The sequence below is a fragment of the Neofelis nebulosa genome, chromosome 7, assembly GCF_028018385.1.
Source record: "Neofelis nebulosa isolate mNeoNeb1 chromosome 7, mNeoNeb1.pri, whole genome shotgun sequence".
Classification (NCBI taxonomy): domain Eukaryota; kingdom Metazoa; phylum Chordata; class Mammalia; order Carnivora; family Felidae; genus Neofelis; species Neofelis nebulosa.
In genome coordinates, this window is record NC_080788.1 from 429,530 (window position 1) to 449,432 (window position 19,903).

The 19,903-nt window shown below is 57.4% G+C and overlaps 1 protein-coding gene across 3 annotated transcripts; it reads left to right on the forward strand.

Annotated features, from left to right (window-relative positions):
* The first annotated feature begins 1,702 nt into the window (after positions 1-1,702).
* Positions 1,703-19,091, forward strand: CHRNB4 (cholinergic receptor nicotinic beta 4 subunit). 3 transcript variants are annotated; one of them, XM_058736274.1, is made up of 7 exons: positions 1,703-1,862; positions 2,814-3,035; positions 5,755-5,903; positions 12,342-12,386; positions 12,490-12,599; positions 14,532-15,480; positions 18,371-19,091. In XM_058736274.1, the coding sequence occupies exons 4-7, from the start codon at positions 12,360-12,362 to the stop codon at positions 18,509-18,511; spliced, it is 1,227 nt and encodes a 408-aa protein (XP_058592257.1). In that variant the 5' UTR covers positions 1,703-1,862; positions 2,814-3,035; positions 5,755-5,903; positions 12,342-12,359; the 3' UTR covers positions 18,512-19,091. The 3 variants fall into 3 exon arrangements, with proteins under 3 accessions (XP_058592257.1, XP_058592256.1, XP_058592259.1); XM_058736273.1 differs by lacking the exon at positions 2,814-3,035; XM_058736276.1 differs by lacking the exons at positions 1,703-1,862; positions 2,814-3,035 and adding an exon at positions 5,554-5,716.
* Positions 19,092-19,903: the final 812 nt, after the last annotated feature.

Here is a 19,903-nt window from a genome sequence, read left to right on the forward strand (position 1 = left end):
ATGATCTCAGGGTTGTGAGATGAAGCCCCATGTCAAGAATTCCCTCTCTCTCCCTCTGCCCCTCTCCCCAGCTCGCTCATTCTCGCTCTTGCTCCCTCTCTCTCTCTCTCTCTCTCTCAAATAAATTTTTAAAAAGGAATTAATTATGTTATTAACATAACTCTAGATCAGGGGTCGGCAAACATTTTTGTAGAAAGGTAGATAGTAAGTATTTTAGGCTTTGCTACATTTGGTCTCTTGCTGCATATTCTTTGTTTTGCTTGTATTGTTGTTATTTTGATTTTTACAGCCCTTTAATAACGTAAAACCCATTCTTCTCAGCTCAGGCCTGTGCAAAACCAGGCCATGGGCCAGCCTGGGCTCTAGGTCCTATTCTAATGTATGAATATCCCACAGTTCATGCCTCCATGTTCCTACAGATGAACATTCCAGAGGCTCCCAACTTTTCACCATCACACACAGGACCATGTTCCCTTCTAAAAGTTTTTAGTTTTTCATTTCACAGCTAGATCTTTAAACAACCTGGCCATTTATCTTTGATATGATGTGAGCTAGGGATCTAACTGTATTTACTTTTCACATGGATAATCCCCTGTCCCAATACTATTCACGACGATTCCATCCTTCCGCACTGATCTACAAGGCAACCCCTGTCCATTTCAAGTGTCCACATGTCCTGGGTCCATTGCTGTGTTCTCATTCTCTTTCCGTGGTCTATTTGTTCATCCCCTTGACAACACTTCACTGTCTTCACTTCTGTGGCGTTGTATCTAACTACTAACTACGTCTTAATAAGCTCCATTACCCACGGCCCCCATGTCACCTTTATTGCTTAAAAATGGATTCATTTGGGTTCCCCTAGATGCCGAGCCTGAGACAAGGATTTGGCTGCAAGGATTTTCTGTAGAAAGTGATCTAGGTGGACACACAAGAAGGTGGGGTAGTGAGACAGTGGAGGGCTGGGTGCCAGGGTGGGCCACGGGCTACAGGAATCACCCGAGGCCCTTTTAGATCCCGGACTCAGGCACCAATTCTGGCCAAGTCCACTGGTAGGGTTGGCTGCCCTGGTGGTCATGCCTGTCCCGTGAAGTCCCGAACCCCCAGGAAGGATCCCAACACCTGATGAGGACCACCAGGCTGGAGGAGAGAGTGTTTGCCCCCTTGAGTCACCTGAGCTGCCTCAGGTCAGGTCAGGTAGCAAGGCCTAGGCGGGAAGGGGAGGGGACACAGGCAGCCCACCCCGGGCTTTCCCAGCTCCCCAAGCTAGGTCAGGGGGCCCTGAGCTATTTCACCCTCCCCAATGGCACACACTTTTCCTGAGCGCCCCTTCGCCCCCGCCCCCTCGCCCGCGTCTGCAGAGAGCTGAGCCCCACTCCAGCCAGCTCACTCTCTACTCCCTGCAACGCTCCTTCCTTCCGGCAAACCCCAGGGGTAGGACCCTCCTGGACCACAACCACATTCCCCAACAACGCAGGGACCCCGCGCAAACGTCCCCTGGCCTCCCCATCGCACGAGCGGCGCGGGCGGAGTCCGACCCGCCTCGCGCGGGGAAGGCTACGCCGCGGGCGCTGCGGGGAGCCGGGTGGGGGCGACCACCCGCGGCCGCAGGTCCCGGAGCGCGAGCCGGCCCCGCCCCTCCCGGGTGGGCGGGGCTCGGCCGGGCTCTCCGCTGGGTCCTAGTGCCCGCCGGCGGCGCCGTCAGACTCCGAGGCCGGCACCCGCGCTCCCTCGCTGCTCGCGGCTCTCCCGCGCCCGGGTGGTCCGACAGCTGGGCTCGCCGAGGCTGCCTCTCCGGCCCCCGCCCGCCATGAGGAGTGCGCAGCCCCTGGTCCTTTTCTCCCTGGTTGCCCTTTGCCGGCGCGGTGAGTCTTTTTCGGGAAAGGAGGGAGGGGCGCCCGGGTCCGATAGCCACAGGTGGGAGGAAGGGGAGGGTGCCGGCGCCCGGGGGAGCGGCCGGAGGTCGTCCCGGCCGGACGGGAGCCTGGGCGGGGTGAGCCCACTGGCCGAGGCCTCGGGGGCGGGCCAGGGCGGTGGGTCTGTGAGGTTTGGGGCGGGGCGGGGGGGGGGGGGGGCGCGGTGTGCACCTGCCCGGGCAGCCTCCGCGGCGAGTACCTTTGGGCTGAGCCGGGACCGAGTGGCACGGGCCCTGCACCAGCGCGAGGGGAGGCTGCGGGCCACCGATTTCAGGTCCCAGCAGGCTTGTCGCCTGCCAGGTGTAGACGCCAGGGAGCACACCCCACTGCTCGGCCTTGAGAGGGGCTCCCTGCCGTTAGGGTAGAGACCAGGGAAACTCAGCCCAGGCGGGAAGGGACTTGCCCAAAATCTCCAGTTTTGCAGTTGCGGGGAAGGTCTCTCTCCCAAGAAACACACTTTTAAGACACCACTGTCCCTGGTCACTGACCCTTGGGGCTGGGCTGGCTTGGATTGCACTGGGTCAGGCTGGCAAAGTGGACCCTCTCCAGTCTCTGAGGGCTGAAGGGGAGACCCAAACAGCCCTTCCCAGGCAGAGTCCAGATGTGATTTGGACTGCCTTCTCTGGGCCTCAGTTTCCCCACCTGAGTTCCAACGACTCTTTCAGCTCCTATCGCCCCACCCAAGCTTGTCCTCTGAGCCTAGAAAACCAGGACTACACCTTCCTCAGACAGAGACACCCCACTGGGTGGAGGTAGGAGAGGACACATAAGCTCCTATAAGGAAACGAAGTTCTCGCCAAAGGTGGTGTCGCCACTCAATGTGTCCGCTCCGTCACCACTTGCTGGGTGATCCCATGCCATTCCCTTCTCTGGGCCTCAGTTTCCCCATCTGTTCTATAGGGATAATACACCTTGCCTACATACTTGAGGACTCGGGTGTGTCAGCTGCTTCTTAAGCATGGTCCTGGGGCCACCTGCATCAGAATTACCCCGTGCAGATTCTTGGGCCCCACCCTAGCCTCACAGCATCAGAGTCTCTGGAAATGGAGGCAGGGAACCTGCCTTTATACAAGCATCCAGGTGATTCTTACACATGACTGGAGAAGCTACTGATAATATATGGTGAGCTTTTTGTAAAAGGTAAAAACTTCGATCTTTTTTTAAAAATCTATAGCCACGTTTTAAAAATACAAATCTCTCGTTCCTTTCGTCACTTAAGACCACACGCCCCAAACTGAAAATCACTCTGCCTTTTGGATGCCAACATGCCAAGGGTATGCTGTTGGTCTTTTCTTCCTTCCCTAGTTTGTATCCAAACGGTAGGTGTTATCTTTTCAGTTTTCCTATATTAGATTTTTAAATCATGCTTTTTCGACCTGTATACGCATTCAACACAGTCTGGAATTCTAGCTATGGCTTCCTCTCAGACTTTAAGTCCCTTTCTGCTCTGGAGCAGTGTTTCCAGGAAAGGCCTCGGAAGGCCAGGCCCTGGACAGAGACAGGTCAGGCCTGGACTCATCAGAATCACTGGGTCATGACCGACCCCTAGTGGTGGCTTCTCTGGTTAACAGGGTATGCCCCAGGGCTGGGAGGTGACCCCCCACTGGTGCCCTGGAGGCTTCCACTCATTCTGGACCACCATTGTCATGTAGGGATGAGAGGTCAGTCCCTTGTCCTTTGAACTCAGAGGCAGAAAAGAACAGAGTGGAAAACCTAAATATGTGTTGTTCTGGGCTCCCACAGACTTTTGGGGAGTACAGTCCAGCCCACAGCAGCCCTGCTGGTCATTCCCACCCCCTCCTACACACTCACACATACAAGTGCAAACACAGGCATGGGCATGAACACACACTCGGCTTTGGTTACCAATAGGGCCTCTGCAGGGGCAGTCTCCTTTGGGGGGAACTAGCGAGGGCAGGAAAGAAGGCACTGGGGGCAAGGAGGCCCCCTTCTCTGAAAGAGGCTCTGAGACCTGGCTCTGCTAACTTGCTCCCCTAACTTGCTGGGGCTTCCCCTCCGTGGTCTTAGTTTCCCCAGCTGAGAACCAGGGAATTGGACTAAACGGTCTAAGGTTTTCAAAACCTTTAGCCCATCCTCAAGACTGGGGAGGGTCTTTCAGGCCAGCTGAATGCCCAGGAGGCAACACAGCCCCAAAGGGGAGCAGCCGGAACGTCCCAACTGGGCTCAGAGCTGGAACACAAGCCCCCACAGCCCACAGAGCAGCGCTGGCCTGTCAGGAACCCGGTGGACCAGCCTCCTGGGGCTGCAGAGATGTGGGTTCCAGCGTCCCCATCCTGTAGGACCCGGAGCTGCAGATTCTGACCCCAGAACTGCCTCAGAAATGCCAGATGGGCTTAAGCAAGTGATACTCCCCCACTTTCTGAAATGACAGGTCAGCCCAAAGATACATACTAAAGAGGGGCTCTGGGAGGGACCGAGCTTTAGCCTGGGGCTACAGACTGGCTTCCAGGGTATTCAAACAGCTGGCCTCCGGGAGGGGTCAAGGGTTTGAGAGGCAGAGCTCAGAATCTAGGCCAAGCATCCAGAGGACCCCCTCTGGACAGCCCCAGGCAGTCGGGGGGGAGGGAGGGCGGGTAGCAGGTGCACCCGGGAGCATCTTTCACGAGGCACTAAATATTGCATGTGTTCCAGATAGGCAGCGACTTGGAAAGTGCACAGAGCAGACCGGAGAGGCCGCTGCTCCCCAGGCCACGTGTCCAGCCCAGCCCCCACCCAGGAGCCCACCTCAGACTTGCTTAGCGGGCAATTCACACCACGGGCCCACCGGCCCCACCCAGAGGGAGAGATTTGGCAAAAAGCGAGCAGGCCCTGCAGAGAAGGGTGTCATCTGAATCCCACCCTGAGGAGACCCAGCCCCGCCGGGCAGCCTCACGCCCACCTCCTCAGCCTCCCTATTCCCCAGTCCTCCTCCCTCCTGCCCTCCAGCCCCTACTCTGCTTCCTCTGCACAACTCCTCCTCTTTCCCTGCTGCTCTCCTGCTCCAGTGTCCTCGACCTTCCTCAGAGTCTCTTTCCAGGGCACCACCCCCACCTCGGCCCATTGCTGACACATTCTCCCAGATGCCACAGTAGACAAGACCAAGTCCTGGAACCTCAGCTTCACTCCCAGACGTGTGAAGGAGTTGGGACAAAGACCCACATACCGCTTGGCAAGAGATCTAGGGCCGCGGGGGCTCAGGGGGGCCCGTGGATAGGCCAGGCTTCCTGCAGGAGGCTGTATTCCCCGCGTCTTAATTACGGCCCTGAACCCAGGCCTCTCCTTTAAGCTCCAGACCAGGAGCCAAAGGGACCCCGACATTCGCTGTTTTAAAGGCACTTTGCACCCTGAAGGGCTGAACTCAGGAAATATCCCGTAGTCAGCCCTGCTCTCATAGAGCCCACAGTAACATCTCCCCGCCACTGTGCTGGAAGCTGAGGCGGGAGTCATTTCTGGCTTTCTGCTTGGTGTTACCGAGGCACGTAACACGGTACCTGGCACAAGACAGGAGGGGCGGACGGGGAGGATGGACGCTCGGAGGCACCCAGTTTCTGGACTAACCGTCTGCGTGCGGGCTGCCATTCATCCCGAGGGAGGTGGGAGAGGAAGAGACAGCTCACGGGGGACAGAGCTGGGCTCCACCTTGGATGCGCGGGGTCCCGTGGAGGGGCGGGCCTGCCAGCACCTTGCTGCTTTGGCCAGCCCGGAGGGCGCCTGCACGCCCTGGCCCAGAGCTGGCCCCTTCACCGCCAGGACAGGCATCAGCACGCTCAGGGCCCGGCAGGGCTGACTGTGTGTGTGTGTGTGTGTGTGTGTGTGTGTGTGTGTGTGTGTGTCTTCCCAGGGGACTGCCGCGTGGCCAATGCAGAGGAGAAGCTCGTGGACGACCTTCTGAACAACACCCGCTACAATAACCTGATCCGCCCGGCCACCAGCTCTGCGCAGCTCATCTCCATCCAGCTCCAGCTCTCCCTGGCCCAGCTCATCAGCGTGGTAGGTGCCCGCAGCGATGGCTCCGCAGCCCCCGGCTCCAGGCAAGGAGGGGGGTGGGGGGCAGAGCCGAGCCAGAGGGTGCAGGGTTTCACCTCCAGCTTTCCCAGACTCGTAGACAAGCTCAGATGATTCATCCGCTCCTATTCCAGATCTGCCTAAACTCAGAAGGTCCCGACTGCCTCTAAGTCATGACTTTTTTGTTCCAGCCTGTGCCTTTGTGTGTGTTCTTTCTGCGGGGCGTGCCCTGCCCGTCTGTGCACACTAGTCCACAGCTTGGAGCCACCTGCTAGCCCACGATCTCTATATTGATGACAGTGCCTTAACTCCCCAGTCACAGGACATCCGAGTACAAGTGGCTAAAACAGTAAGGACAACCCAAGAAAAGAGCAGGCCAATGGTGTCAATGTCAGTGTCAGAACCCGAGGCTGCTGTCCGTGATGGCAGGATTCTGTGATTCTGTTTCTCCCCCATGATAGTAAGACTGTGGCCACCGCTCCAAACAGAAGATCCTCACATGATAACATCTGTGGCGGATCCTTTCTTGGGTGTCGCTTTCAGTCTGAGGAAAACAGTCCCAGAGACCTGCCCTGTAGGCACCCGGGGCTACAGCTCATGCCTGGGCCTTACCCAGAGTTGGCTGAGACTTGTGGATACATGGCAAGGAGGCCGGAGAAGGGTCCGTGAAGCTCATGAGTGTCCGACATCTAACAAAGTCATGGTTTTGTTAACAAAGGAGATGTGGAGGGGGAACGACCGTTGGGTAGACAGCCAACGGGCTTGCCATTAGCAGATGGGCCTCCAGCATGGCCAGAAACTCCTCCTCGTCCTCGAAGCTCTACCCTATTATCGCCTCCCCTGGCCTGTTCAATAGATGACCTCACATTCCCCCACTTGTTGGGGGAGGTGGGTGCTGGGCTGTGGGAACTGCCTGCAGAGGCCCAGGTGGGACAGGACCAGCTGCTGTATGGGCCCAGCCAAGTGGGTGAGAGTCCGGACAGAGGAGGGCAGCTGTGCAGCCCTGGAAAGGAGGAACGGGTTGCAGAGTTCACAAGTAGGTTGTCAGCTCTTGACGTGTGGGTGTGGGGCAGGTGTAGGGGTGCTGAGGAGGCTGAGGTATCAGGGAGCTCCCCTTCCCCCCCCCGGCCTCTGAGCTGGGGGTGTCCAAAGGAACCATGGTCCACAGTTAACCTTCCCTGTGTGGCCCTTCCCGCGTCCCCACCCACGGGCTTGGACCCTGTCCCGAGCAGTAGCTCTGAGGGGAGCATTGTAAGGCGCTGTGTCTCATGGGAAGGAGATAATCGAGGGGCTGGACCTCCTGGGGACAGGTGGCTGCCTTCTCTCTCCCGAGCATAACCGGCCCCTACAAACCCAGCCCCTACAAACCCAGCCCCTCCAAGCAGAGCCCTGGGAGGAAGCAGAGCCCGAGAATGGGGGAAGGACAGAAAGCCTCTCTGTCCTTCTTCCCTCTACAGGCCGACTGAAAAGAATAAGGGCTTCAGGCCAGGCCCAGGCTGGTGTCTGTTACTGTCCAGCCAAGGGCTTTTTGCTTAATGGGGTGAGCCCAGCTGCCACCTTGCAGCTGTTGCCCTGGTTAGGGGAAGCAGGCAGGCAGCTCTGGTCATGCTTCCAGGCTAAGGCTGCCCTCTGCCAGATCTACTCCGTGGGCCCTGTGACATAACAGAAGTTACCAGAAAGAGGGGACACAGCCTCCAGCCCTACGCCTGGGAGTGTCCCCCTGTGTGCTGTTACCACCCTGAAAGCTGTGCACAGAACGAATATTCAGTTCTAGGGGTTTTACCTTCTGTATTCCAGGGTCTGGCTTTCGAGGAGGGAGGATTATGGGCATGACCAGTTTAAAGATGGCAGTTTCTAGAGGGAAAGCAATGAGTATGTGTTGGGTGAGGCGGGCAGGTCCTCAGAAGCAGCTCCCTGGGGTGGCCGGGGTCTTGAGCTGGTATCCTCAGGTGTGTTCAGCAGCCACTGGGGAGTGAATGGGAGTGAGGGACAGGAAGAGGTCCACGACAACTTTCTGAGTGATACGTCTTGAAAGGAGACGGGCTGTGTGGGTAATATGTTTGTTAAAAGTCATCAAACTGTACAGTTAAGACCTGTGCGTTTCACGGTGTGTAAATTATGCCTCAACTTCAAACAAAAATGTTTTAAAAGACGCCTTGTCCATGAGAACAACTAGAAAAGCTGTGCAAAAATGCCTCCCCCTGCAAAAAACCGTCTGAAGTTCTTGAGAGCTCAGCCAGGACTTGAGGAACCAGGTTCTGGGAGGGGACCCTTCGGTCTCTGGTACTTATCCCCACATACGAAGAGCGGTAAACAGCCCAGGGCTGAGGGGCTAAGAGGTTGGAAGCCAAGTTGAATGTCTGGTGCTCTCACAGGGCTGGGGGACACATGCCAGAGTTTGAGCCCCATGAGATGGGGAGATGGGGCCTTGGTGGAGACCCTGCAAAGACCACCCATAAGAGTACAAATGAATCAAAAATAGACCAGACCTCGCAAAAACTAACCCTGCTTTGAACCAGCTCAGTCACAAACTAGATTAAGATGATCTACTCCTCCTGTAACTGCCTGCCAATAAGCCAAAGTCAGTACTCCCTGGAGGCATATAAAGTCAGATAAAAATGGACCAGGTACACAAAAAGACAAGATGAAATAAGAAAAGACAGAAAAAAGAAGATAATGGAAACAGACCCACAGACGATTCAGATATTGGGCTGATCAGGCACAGACTTTGAAACAACTCCCATTAGCACGGCAAATTTTATGTTATGTGTATTTTACCACTATTAAAAATAAATAAATAAATAATAAAGAAATTTAATAATAGGTTAATTTTTCTAAGTAAATAAATATTCTTAAAAGGAAAATAATACTTATACCTTCAAGAAAATTATAATAGGGAGAATTTAAAATTCATTACGTGTTTTTTTTTTTTCTCAGGAGTCGCACACTCCACCGACTGAGAGCCAGGCACCCCCATTGGATGAGTTTAATAGCAGATTGGTAATGTAGCACAGGAGAAGGTTAATGAACTGGAGGAGAGGCAAATAGCAAATAAATCAACAAATGACAGAAAAAAAGGATGGAAAACACAGAAAAGAATATAATGTAGTACACGACAAAAGGGTCAGTTCTGTCATATGTATTTGGAGTTACAGGAGAAGTGAAAATAAAGAATAAGACAGAAACAGTGTGTGAGTGACGCTGGCAGAATTTTCCAAAACTGGCCAAGGACATGAGGCTACAGATTCAAGAGTCTCTGTGAACCCCATGAGGGATAAATGTAAAGAAAACCATGCCCAGGTTCATCTTACTCCAACTCCCAACAACCAAAGAGAAAAACATAAAAGTGGTCCCCGCAGGGAGGATGGGGGCAGGGTGGGGGCAACAGTAACACCAACAGATAAAAACGGAAGCCAGGAAACTGAATGACATCTTAAAAGTGTTGCAAGAAAAAAAACTGCATGCCTAGAAGTGGATACCCAGTAAGAACTTCAAAAATGAGGGTTAAGTAAAGATGTTTTCTGAGCAAAAAATAGAGAATTTAACATAAGAAGACCCAATATAAAGGAGGCATTAACCATAAAGGAAAATGACCCCAGAAGGAAACACAGAAATGTAGGAAAGGATGAGCACAACAGAAAGTGTAAATGTATGGGCGAATTTAAATTAATATTGACAGTATAAAACAATCACAAGGTTGTAATTAAATACAGAAATTATGGGGCGCCTGGGTGGCGCAGTCGGTTAAGCGTCCGACTTCAGCCAGGTCACGATCTCGCGGTCCGTGAGTTCGAGCCCCGCATCAGGCTCTGGGCTGATGGCTCGGAGCCTGGAGCCTGTTTCCGATTCTGTGTCTCCCTCTCTCTCTGTCCCTCCCCCGTTCATGCTCTGTCTCTCTCTGTTCCAAATATAAATAAATAAACGTTGAAAAAAATAAATAAATAAATACAGAAATTAAATAATGACAACATTAACCCACAAGTCAGGAGGGGACAGATGGAGCTGAAATGTTCTAAAGTTCTTGCCCCTGTTCTGGAAGTGGTAATCACTAATCTATATTAGATTCTAACACATCAGGTATATGTGTATTGTAGTCACCAGGGTAACTACTAAGAGTCATGAAGTGCCTGGGTGGCTCAGTCGGTTGAGCATCCGACTTCGGCTCAGGTCAGGATCTTGTGGTTGATGAGTTCGAGCCCCACGTCAGGCTGTGTGCCAACAGCTCAGAGCCTGAAGCCTGCCTAGGATTCTGTGTCTCCCTGTCTCTCTGCCCCTCCCCTGCTTGCACTCTGTCTCTCTCTCAAAAATAAATAAAAACATATACAAAATTAAAAAAAAAATAAGAGTCATGTTAATATACAGAGAAAATGGGGCGCCTGGGTGGCTCAGTCGGTTAAGTGTCCGACTTTGGCTCAGGTCACGATCTCGCGGTCCGCAGGTTCGAGCCCCGCGTCGGGCTCTGGGCTGATGGCTCAGAGCCTGGCCTGCTTCCAATTCTGTGTCTCCCTCTCTCTCTGCCCCTCCCCCGTTCATGCTGTGTCTCTCTCTGTCTCAAAAATAAATAAACGTTAAAAAATTTTTAAAAAAAATATACAGAGAAAATGGCATAATAAAATAATTAAAATACAGCAAGAAAAAGAAAAGGGAATGTACAGGAAATAGATGGTAGGTTTAAACCCAAATATAATCAGCACTACATTAAACGTAAATGGTCTAAATACTCTAACTAAAACAAGACAACTGGCACGCATCCTTCTCTTGCTTCTTCCCACCTACCCCTGGAATGTGGACACAATGGTTGGAGCTCTAGCAGCCATCCTGAACCATGCACTCTAGGTGTGGTAGAGAAGAGAGTTGGAAGGAACATGGGTATCTAAGGGTTCTGCAGAGCAAAACCACTATATATGTCCAAACTGTAAACTTTCTCTAAGCCAGTGTTACCCTGGGTCTCTGTTAGTCACAGTTGAAAGTCATCCTACTGATATCTTTACCCAGGTGGGGGTTCAGGAAAGGCTCTTTGTGGAAGTGACTCCCAAGCTGAGATCAAGGTGCTAGAAGTTATCTTGGTGAAGAGAAGGCAGGGAAAATGGTATAGACTGTAAACACATTCACAGGGAGAAGGAAGGCCAAGGGGTGGGCAGAGCACAGAATAAAGGGGCATGGGGAGGTGAAATGGGGCTGAGACAGTTGGCAAGGCCTTGCAGACCCTCTGAGGGAGTTAGATTCTTATTATGTATGTGAAGGAAGCCACAGAAGTGACTCGAGCAGGGACAGGATTGAGAGGGAAGGTTTACCTGGCTACACAGGGAGGACGGATGTTGGGAGTGCGGGGTGCAGAACAGACACAGACTACTTGGGAGGGTCTTACGGTGGTCTAGGTGAGAGATGGATTATGGTGGTCTGAATTATTGTGGTAGGACTCTTATGCCCTTCAGAAAATATTCATCAAGTATCTGACACATCCCAGGTAGCCCTCCAGGTGCCCTCTGTCCTCAAGGAACTTAAATTCTATGGCAGAGAGCACACACATAGATGGCATCCAGCAGCCATGGTGTCCAGAGCCATGAAGAAAAATAAAGCAGGGTAAGGGGGAGAGAGACAAGGTTCTGTGTTGTGCAGGAAGGTCAGGGAGGACCTGAAGAAAGTGAAGACATTAGCTGCCTGGGTTTCCAGAAAGAGGGAACGGCAGGAGCAAAGAAAGAAGCTGAAGCAGGATGAGCAGATGGGAGGGCATGAGGTTCTAGAGCTGAGGGAGGAGGGCGGGGAGGCAGACGGAGAAGGGCCATGGGGCCCTGAGCAGGACGTTGGCTTTTACTTTGGGTGGGATGGGAGGGAGTGCAGGGTTTCAGTGGAGCAACATAGTCTGAGACGTCGAGAAGAACCTTTTAAAAGCATCACCCTGGGGGCACCTGGGTGGCTCACTCAGTTAAGTGTCCGACTCTTGATCTCTGCTCAGGTTGTAGTCTCGGGGCCATGAGTTCAAGCCCCGCGTTGGGCTCCATGCTGGGCATGAGGCCTACTTAAAGAAGAATAAAAATAAGAATAAAAATAAGAAAAAAAAAGGATCGCCCTGCTGCTGAGTAGAGGCTAAAGGCAGGCTGGGGCAGAGCAGGAGGACCATAGGGAGGCCACTAGAGTAGTCCAGGTGACAGATGGTGGTGGCAGCCAAGACAGGAAGAAGCAGACCAGTCTGGCTTGTGGGGGTCATGGCTGGGGGTGCCGTTCACGGGGAAGGCAATGCCAGTGGACGACCGGATCTGGGTGACCATCACAAGCTTTGTCTCAGATGCGCTGGGTGTGAAACCCTTCTGAACCACCCAGGAGGTGGTGTCGCTCGGGGGGGGGGGGGGGGGGTGCTCACACAGCCCTGGAGCGAGCGTGAGGCCCCTACCTGCGAACTCATAGCCCCATTTCCCTCCCCAGAATGAGCGGGAACAGATCATGACCACCAACGTCTGGCTGAAACAGGTAAGTGTCCTCCAGGCCCCGCAGCGCGGGGGACGTTTCCTCCAGGGCCGCCCCTCGGTGGCTCCGGACCTCCCAAGTGACAGGGCCTTGCCTGTCTGCCCAGGAGTGGACCGACTACCGCCTGGCCTGGAACAGCTCCCGCTACGAAGGCGTGAACATCCTGAGGATCCCTGCAAAGCGCATCTGGCTGCCTGACATTGTGCTTTACAACAAGTGAGTGGCAGGGTTGCCGAGGCGGCGAGGGCCAGGCCGGGCAGCAGCCCCAGCCTCTGGGGGTCGGCAGGTCGTGAGTCAGCCCGAGGCCTCAGCTGTGCTTCCCTCGCTCCTCTAGGCTGTGAGGCTGGAAGAGGAATTAGAATGAGCAGAGCCGGCACCCTCTGTCACCAGCGGGGAATTGGAGGCCCCGAGAAGGGGAGGGCCTCGCTCTCTCATCCAGCACAGCTGGGGGGCCAGGGCTGGCATCTGCACCCCACCCCAGGGCTCTCCCTGCCCTCCATACTGTCTCATTGACCCTCAGTTGCTTTGTCAACGTTGGGCGTTGGTAGCATTGGCTGACGATGCGTAAATAGTGTACAGGGAGCAAGAGACTCTTGTGAGGTCAGTGTTACCAATGGAAGCACGAAACACGTTTGTGGTCTGGGGACAACAGACCTGAGTTGGGATCCTAGCTGGTAGTCTCACTTCACTTCCCTGAGCCTCGGTTTTCCCATCTGTAAAATGGGGTAACCACAAAACCCAGCTCCTTGCTGTGAGGCTCACTAAGCTCATGCACGTGAAGACCCCAGCCTGGGGTGGGGAGTGACGGGGAGTGTCAGGGGGTGGGGAGTGACGGGGAGTGTCGGGGGGGGTGGGGGGGGGGGTGGGGGGGGGGGAGTGTCGGGGGTGGGGGGGGTGGGGAGTGACGGGGAGTGTCGGGGGTGGGTAGTGACGGGGAGTGTCGGGGGGTGGGGAGTGACGGGGAGTGTGGGGGGGGGGGAGTGACGGGGGTGGGGGGGGTGGGGGGGTGGGGAGTGTCGGGGGTGGGGGGTGACGGGGAGTGTCGGGGGTGGGGGGTGACGGGGAGTGTCGGGGGTGGGGAGTGACGGGGAGTGTCGGGGGTGGGGGGGGTGGGGAGTGTCGGGGGTGGGGGGGGTGGGGAGCGACGGGGGTGGGGGGGCGGGGAGTGACGGGGGTGGGGGGGTGGGGAGTGACGGGGAGTGACGGGGAGTGTCGGGGGTGGGGAGTGACGGGGAGTGTCGGGGGTGGGGGGGTGGGGAGTGACGGGGGTGGGGGGGGCGGGGAGTGACGGGGGTGGGGGGGTGGGGAGTGACGGGGAGTGACGGGGAGTGTCGGGGGTGGGGAGTGACGGGGGTGGGGGGGTGGGGAGTGACGGGGAGTGTCGGGGGTGGGGAGTGTCGGGGGTGGGGAGTGACGGGGGTGGGGGGGTGGGGAGTGACGGGGAGTGTCGGGGGTGGGGAGTGACGGGGGTGGGGAGTGACGGGGGTGGGCGGGGTGGGGAGTGACGGGGAGTGTCGGGGGTGGGGAGTGACGGGGAGTGTCGGGGGTGGGGAGTGACGGGGGTGGGGAGTGACGGGGGTGGGGGGGGGCAGGGAGTGACGGGGACTGTCGGGGGTGGGGAGTGTCGGGGGTGGGGAGTGACGGGGGTGGGGGGGTGGGGAGTGACGGGGAGTGTCGGGGGTGGGGAGTGACGGGGGTGGGGAGTGACGGGGGTGGGCGGGGTGGGGAGTGACGGGGAGTGTCGGGGGTGGGGAGTGACGGGGAGTGTCGGGGGTGGGGAGTGACGGGGGTGGGGAGTGACGGGGGTGGGGGGGGGCAGGGAGTGACGGGGACTGTCGGGGGTGGGGAGTGACGGGGGTGGGGAGTGACGGGGGTGGGCGGGGTGGGGAGTGACGGGGGTGGGGGGGGCAGGGAGTGACGGGGAGTGTCGGGGGCGGGGAGTGACGGGGGTGGCGGGGGCGGGGAGTGACGGGGGTGGGCGTGGAGGGGGGGTGGGGAGGGCCTTCTGGAAGGCGGCCTTTTCGGTGAGGGCACCAGAGGCTGGAAGGAAGGATGACCCGTGAGAAACGATCCTCAGGGCCTGTGGGCGAGTCCTGAGAGAAGGCCAGGCCTGCGGACTTCACGCCGTTCTCCTGTCCACGCCTCTAGCGCCGACGGGACCTACGAGGTGTCCCTGTACACCAACGTGGTGGTCCGCTCCAACGGCAGCATCTTCTGGCTGCCGCCCGCCATCTACAAGAGCGCCTGCAAGATCGAGGTGAAGCACTTCCCCTTCGACCAGCAGAACTGCTCCCTCAAGTTCCGTTCCTGGACCTACGACCACACGGAGATCGACATGGTTCTCAAGTCGCCCACGGCCAGCATGGACGACTTCACCCCCAGCGGCGAGTGGGACATCGTGGCGCTGCCGGGGCGAAGGACGGTGAACCCGCGGGACCCCGGCTACGTGGACGTCACCTACGACTTCATCATCAAGCGCAAGCCCCTCTTCTACACCATCAACCTCATCGTCCCGTGCGTGCTCATCACCTCGCTGGCCATCCTCGTCTTCTACCTGCCGTCCGACTGCGGCGAGAAGATGACGCTGTGCATCTCCGTGCTGCTGGCGCTCACCGTCTTCCTGCTGCTCATCTCCAAGATCGTGCCGCCCACCTCGCTGGACGTGCCGCTCATCGGCAAGTACCTCATGTTCACCATGGTGCTGGTCACCTTCTCCATCGTCACCAGCGTGTGCGTGCTCAACGTGCACCACCGCTCGCCCGGCACCCACACCATGGCGCCCTGGGTCCGCCGCTGCTTCCTGCGCCAGCTGCCCACCTTCCTGTTCATGAAGCGCCCGGACAGCAGCCCTGCGAGGGCCCCCCGGCCCGGCCAGCTTCGCCCGGCCGGGCTCGAGGCCGCCAGCACCTCCAGCCTCTGCGGGAGCTCCACGTGCTCTGCGGCTCCCCAGTCCCCGGGCGGCTCGGGCTCCCGCACCGCAGGCCTCCAGGATTTCCGGCCCAGGTCTTCCGGGAGGTTCCAGCGGGATGTGCAGGAGGCCTTGGAGGGCGTCAGCTTTATTGCCCAGCATATGAAGAGTGATGACCGAGACCAGAGTGTAAGTCCCTAGCCCGGTCCCTGTCCCCGCCGGTTCCCCACTCCCCGCGGCGCACTCACAGGGGACGAGAGAGCCCCATCTCTGGGCTGGAGTACGGAGTCCCAAACTGGCCTGAGTTTTATCGCAGCTCCGTGCATTGGGAAAGAGGAAGGAAGTACCAGGGCTCCCTTTTTGTTTCGGGTCCCCAAAAGCAGACACTGAGGTGAGGGCCTGGACGCACGTCACCTGAGAAGCGAGCTCAGGAAGCACAGTGAGGAGGAGAGAGACTGCGGAGGGCGGGCCGGTCACTGGTTACTGCCCCGGGCTCCGGGGGCTCAGTCCACGGGAGGCCCTCTGAGGGGGCATCAGCACCCACCCCTAGGGCTGAGGGTGGCCCCAGGGCATCAACTCCCCATCGCTTCCAGGCTGTGTAGCCAGCAGCCCCGCGCTGGAGAAAGCCCCGGGACAGAGGAGAGGCAGGAGCCCCAAGTCAGCCCCTTAGGGACGAGGGCGGGACAGACACCAAGGGCACCGGCTCCCATCCTCGTCTGGCTTGCCCAGAACCCCTGCAAACACGAGGGCTTTCAGGAGTACAGAAACATCGATTAGAACGTTGTCATCGCTACGTTAATAACGTAACGATGTCAGGTAGGGCGATGACAATGACAGACTTTAAAAGGAGGTGAAGTTGGCTTTCCCAGGACAAAGCAACAGGCGTCTCAAGCGATTTTGCTCTGAACCAACGACACTTCACAGGATGACCCTGTGATCACCGAACGCAGAACGCGATGGCGACGGCTGGAGGCTGTCACACATCCCCACACATCCCACGGTGCCGGGAACATTCTCACTTCAACACCTCCTCAGACCAGGCTCTGAACAGGTCTGTACAACCGGCACACGGCTGCACAAACACAGAGGGCACATCCTAGTCTCACCCCCCACTGGCCGCACGCTCGAGGGACACGCTGGTCTCCAGTAGCACGAGGAGACAGGAGCGGGCCGGGAAAACTCCAAAATCACACCGTGAAACAGAAAGGAGAGAATCGTAAGCAACAGAAAGCGGGACGTGAGCGTGAGCGGCTCGGCCTGGGGTCCTGGGCGTGAGAAACGCAGCCCCGGCCCCGCTGACACGGAGCCGCGTGTTCACCGGATCCCACGAGGCCACGAGGCCCCGAGGCGCACAGCCCGGTGCCTAAAGCTCCAGAGAAGCATCAGATTTCACCTTCTCAAAAATTAATTTGATTGTGCTCCCTTTAAGACCACTGGGTGGCTCAGCATCACCTGATTTATTGGGTCCCAGATGTTAATACACAGCATGGGGCCCTGCTGGCTAAGTGAGAACTTCTGGGTGACTTTTCACAATTCGGGGCCACCCCCCACCCGGAGCCACGCTCTGAGTGAGCCAGGGCCTGTGCAGGAGGCACCCAGAGCCGGCATTTTAAAGCAGACCCCAGGGGTCCCGGTGTACGTGCAGGTCAAGCAGCACTGGTCTCCCGTGCACCCGCCCTGAGTGCTCTCTTCTGAAGCTCTCGCCACCTGTGACACTCAGGGCCCTCTGGCCATTTCTAATTCAATTAATTAAAAGCCTCTTGTGGGGAGCAGCCAGGCAGGACACCCCCCCCATCATCATCGCGGGTCACTGAGCTGCAAGCACACACGAGGGGCCCTGCCAGGACCTGACAGGATCCCTTGGAAGTGGCACGTACTCCAACCTCATTTCACAAGGGGGAAAGCCGGGTTCAGAGAGGCTCACTGACTTGCCCAGGGTCACACAGCCGGCACAGGGCGGAGCCAGGCTCCACATGCAGATCTTTCTGACGTCCTTCAACTTCCCTCTCCTGCACTGAGCACACGTGCACTTACTGGGTGGTCCACGTTCTCATGCTGGGCTTTCTTCCGCCCCCCCCCTCCCACCCCCCACCCCCGAGCACGGCCACCCCAAAGCCGGCCCAGGCTGCACAGCTCATGCTCAGCACTTCTACCCGCCTGGTAACCAACTGGTCACTATAAATAGCACACAAATATAAAAAGAGGGGGAAACACGCACACGCTGAAAAAGAAGTCATCCGAAATTGGGGCTGTCAAAACGAAACCCAAGAAAGCCAGAGAGAGCCCGCCTGGAGAGCCGCTGCTGTTGGGGACAGGCGGCGTGAGCGTGGCTGGGGTGTGGGGGCTGCCTGACACAGGACTATTCTGCAGGGCAGACGCACACCCCTGAGGCACCTGGACAAACTGGGTCACTGACGTCAGCTTGTCCGCTGCTGCCCACATCTCCAATCCCAGAGCCTCTGCTGGGTTCTGATCAGGCCACTTGCCAGCAGGGAAGACAGGCAGAGCGGCCACAGGGGCAAGGCTGTGGGCCTGGGGCCTGGCGGGGGAGGGCATTCCGGGGGGACAGAGCAGGCCCCGGGTCCCCCAGGCAAAGGTGGCGGTGCCTCTGGAGGCCAGCAGGGTTCACAGCAGGCCCCACACCCCACGCTGGCCTGAGAAGATTCAGTGGAGGCAGAGGCTGGGCCCCAGGCACAGGAACCAGTGAGCAGATTGAGCAGCAGGGCATCCAGGGGTCCTGCAGGCCCCACTGCCTGCCCCCCACGCAGCTCAGGGTGAACATAAGAGAGGGGGCCTTGCGTTCCCGGGCCGCGTCCCTCTTATTTACAACAGATTTGGGCTCTCGAGTCACAACGTGTCGTATTAATGACCTTTCTAGCCCAGGCTTCCTGGACAGTCGGGGGCCCTGCCATGCTGGGGGGAGGGCACTGAGGACCTGAGAGGCACAGAGGTGACTCCGGCTGCGGGGGGGGGGGGGGGGGGGGCGGGGCCTTGCCCAATAGTGAGGGCCCAACTCGAACGAAGGAGTGGAAGCAGGAAGGTCTGGGCACCTGTAACCAGCCCCTCTGTCTGCCCACAGGTCGTTGAGGACTGGAAGTACGTGGCCATGGTGGTGGACCGGCTGTTCCTGTGGGTCTTTGTGGTTGTGTGTGTGCTCGGCACAGTGGGGCTCTTCCTACCTCCCCTCTTCCAGACCCACACACCTTCTGAGGGGCCCTAAGCTGCCCTGCGTGCCCCAGGGCCCCGGGGTCGTGGGGTGAGATGACATGAGCGGCCACGTGGGCAGTTTCCTGCTTCCTCCTGAGTGACGGCTGAGGAGGCCCCAAGTACCTGAGTCCATCAGCCATCAGCCCCTTCAAACAGCCACGGCCGGGGGAGGACAGATGGGAGCCCTGGACTGTCCCCTCCGAAGGCCTCGGAGGAGCTCTTGCCATATCCCGCCCACCTCTCACCCTATCACCCTCCACTCCCCCAGCCCGCGAGGCTCGCTGGTCTTCTCTCAGACCCTCCCAGCTCAAAGCCCTTGCATTTGCTGGACCTTCTACCCAGACCTTCTTCCCCCGGTGCCTCCCAAGGTCCGGCGGTGGCTGCACCGTCCAGGGCCCTGCTCCGATCCACGCTTTGTGCCCCAGTCACCCCAGCTGCCTCGAGCCCTCCTCAGCTCATTGTCCACACGTCACCCACTAGAGCATGAGCTCTGTCAGAGCAGGAACCTGGACCTTCGTTTGCGTGCACCATCCCCAGGGCCTCAGACGCGGCTCCGCACGCAGCAGGTGCTTAATAAATGTCTGTTGAGTGAATGGATGACTCCTATTCCTCCTTCAAGCTCCGATGCCCCTCCCCTGAGCAGCCACCCCTGGCTCCCCTCCTGAAACAATGGCCCTCCCCACAGCTCTGGTCACGTTCCGCTTTCTATCAAGGCCAGGTTCAGGGGTCTCGCTCCCAGATGCTCTGACTGGTCCTTCCACATACTGCTTTTGCCCAGTGCCTGGCACGTGACAGGCCCTTAAAGTATCCGTGGAATAGAGGGGGACTTTTAAAGATTCCATTTCTTAAATTACATAATAAAAGTGACTTTCTATGTATCGTTCTCTGAACGTTAACGCGTGTGTAGATTCGTGTAATCAGGACGCAGGAGGGCCCCATCACCCAGACGCCTCCCTCCCTGCCAAGCCCCTAGCGGACCACTGACGCCTCTCCATCCCTGTGGCTTGGTCCTTCCGAGAATGCCATGCCGATGAGTCATGCGTGTGTAACCTCTAGACAGTAAGCAGCTTCTGTCCCTCGGCACCATGGCCTCTTTGAGACTCAACCATGCTGCTGAGGGTAGCAAGGGTTTGTCCCTTCGTCTTGCGGAGCAGCACTCCGTCCCGCGAGGGCCGAAGCACCAGCTTTTGGCAGCTACGAAAAGAGCCGCTTTAAACATTCACACGTGTGGGAGTTTGTGTGAAGCGGTGTTCTCATTCCTCAAGATAAATACCCAGGAGTGCGATCGCTGGGTTATATGGGGACGTACGTCTAACTGTCACTCTGTCACACTACCTGCTGGAGCAGCCGCGCCAGTTTGCATCCCCACCAGCAAGGTGTGAGAGAGACGGCTGCTCTGGACCCT

Coding starts and splice junctions, on each gene's coding strand:
- CHRNB4 (XM_058736273.1), top strand. CDS start 1,808: ATGAGGAGTGCGCAGCCCCTGGTCCTTTTCTCCCTGGTTGCCCTTTGC. Junction 1,863..5,754: donor GGTTGCCCTTTGCCGGCGCG/GTGAGTCTTTTT, acceptor GTGTCTTCCCAG/GGGACTGCCGCGTGGCCAAT. Junction 15,481..18,370: donor GTGATGACCGAGACCAGAGT/GTAAGTCCCTAG, acceptor GTCTGCCCACAG/GTCGTTGAGGACTGGAAGTA.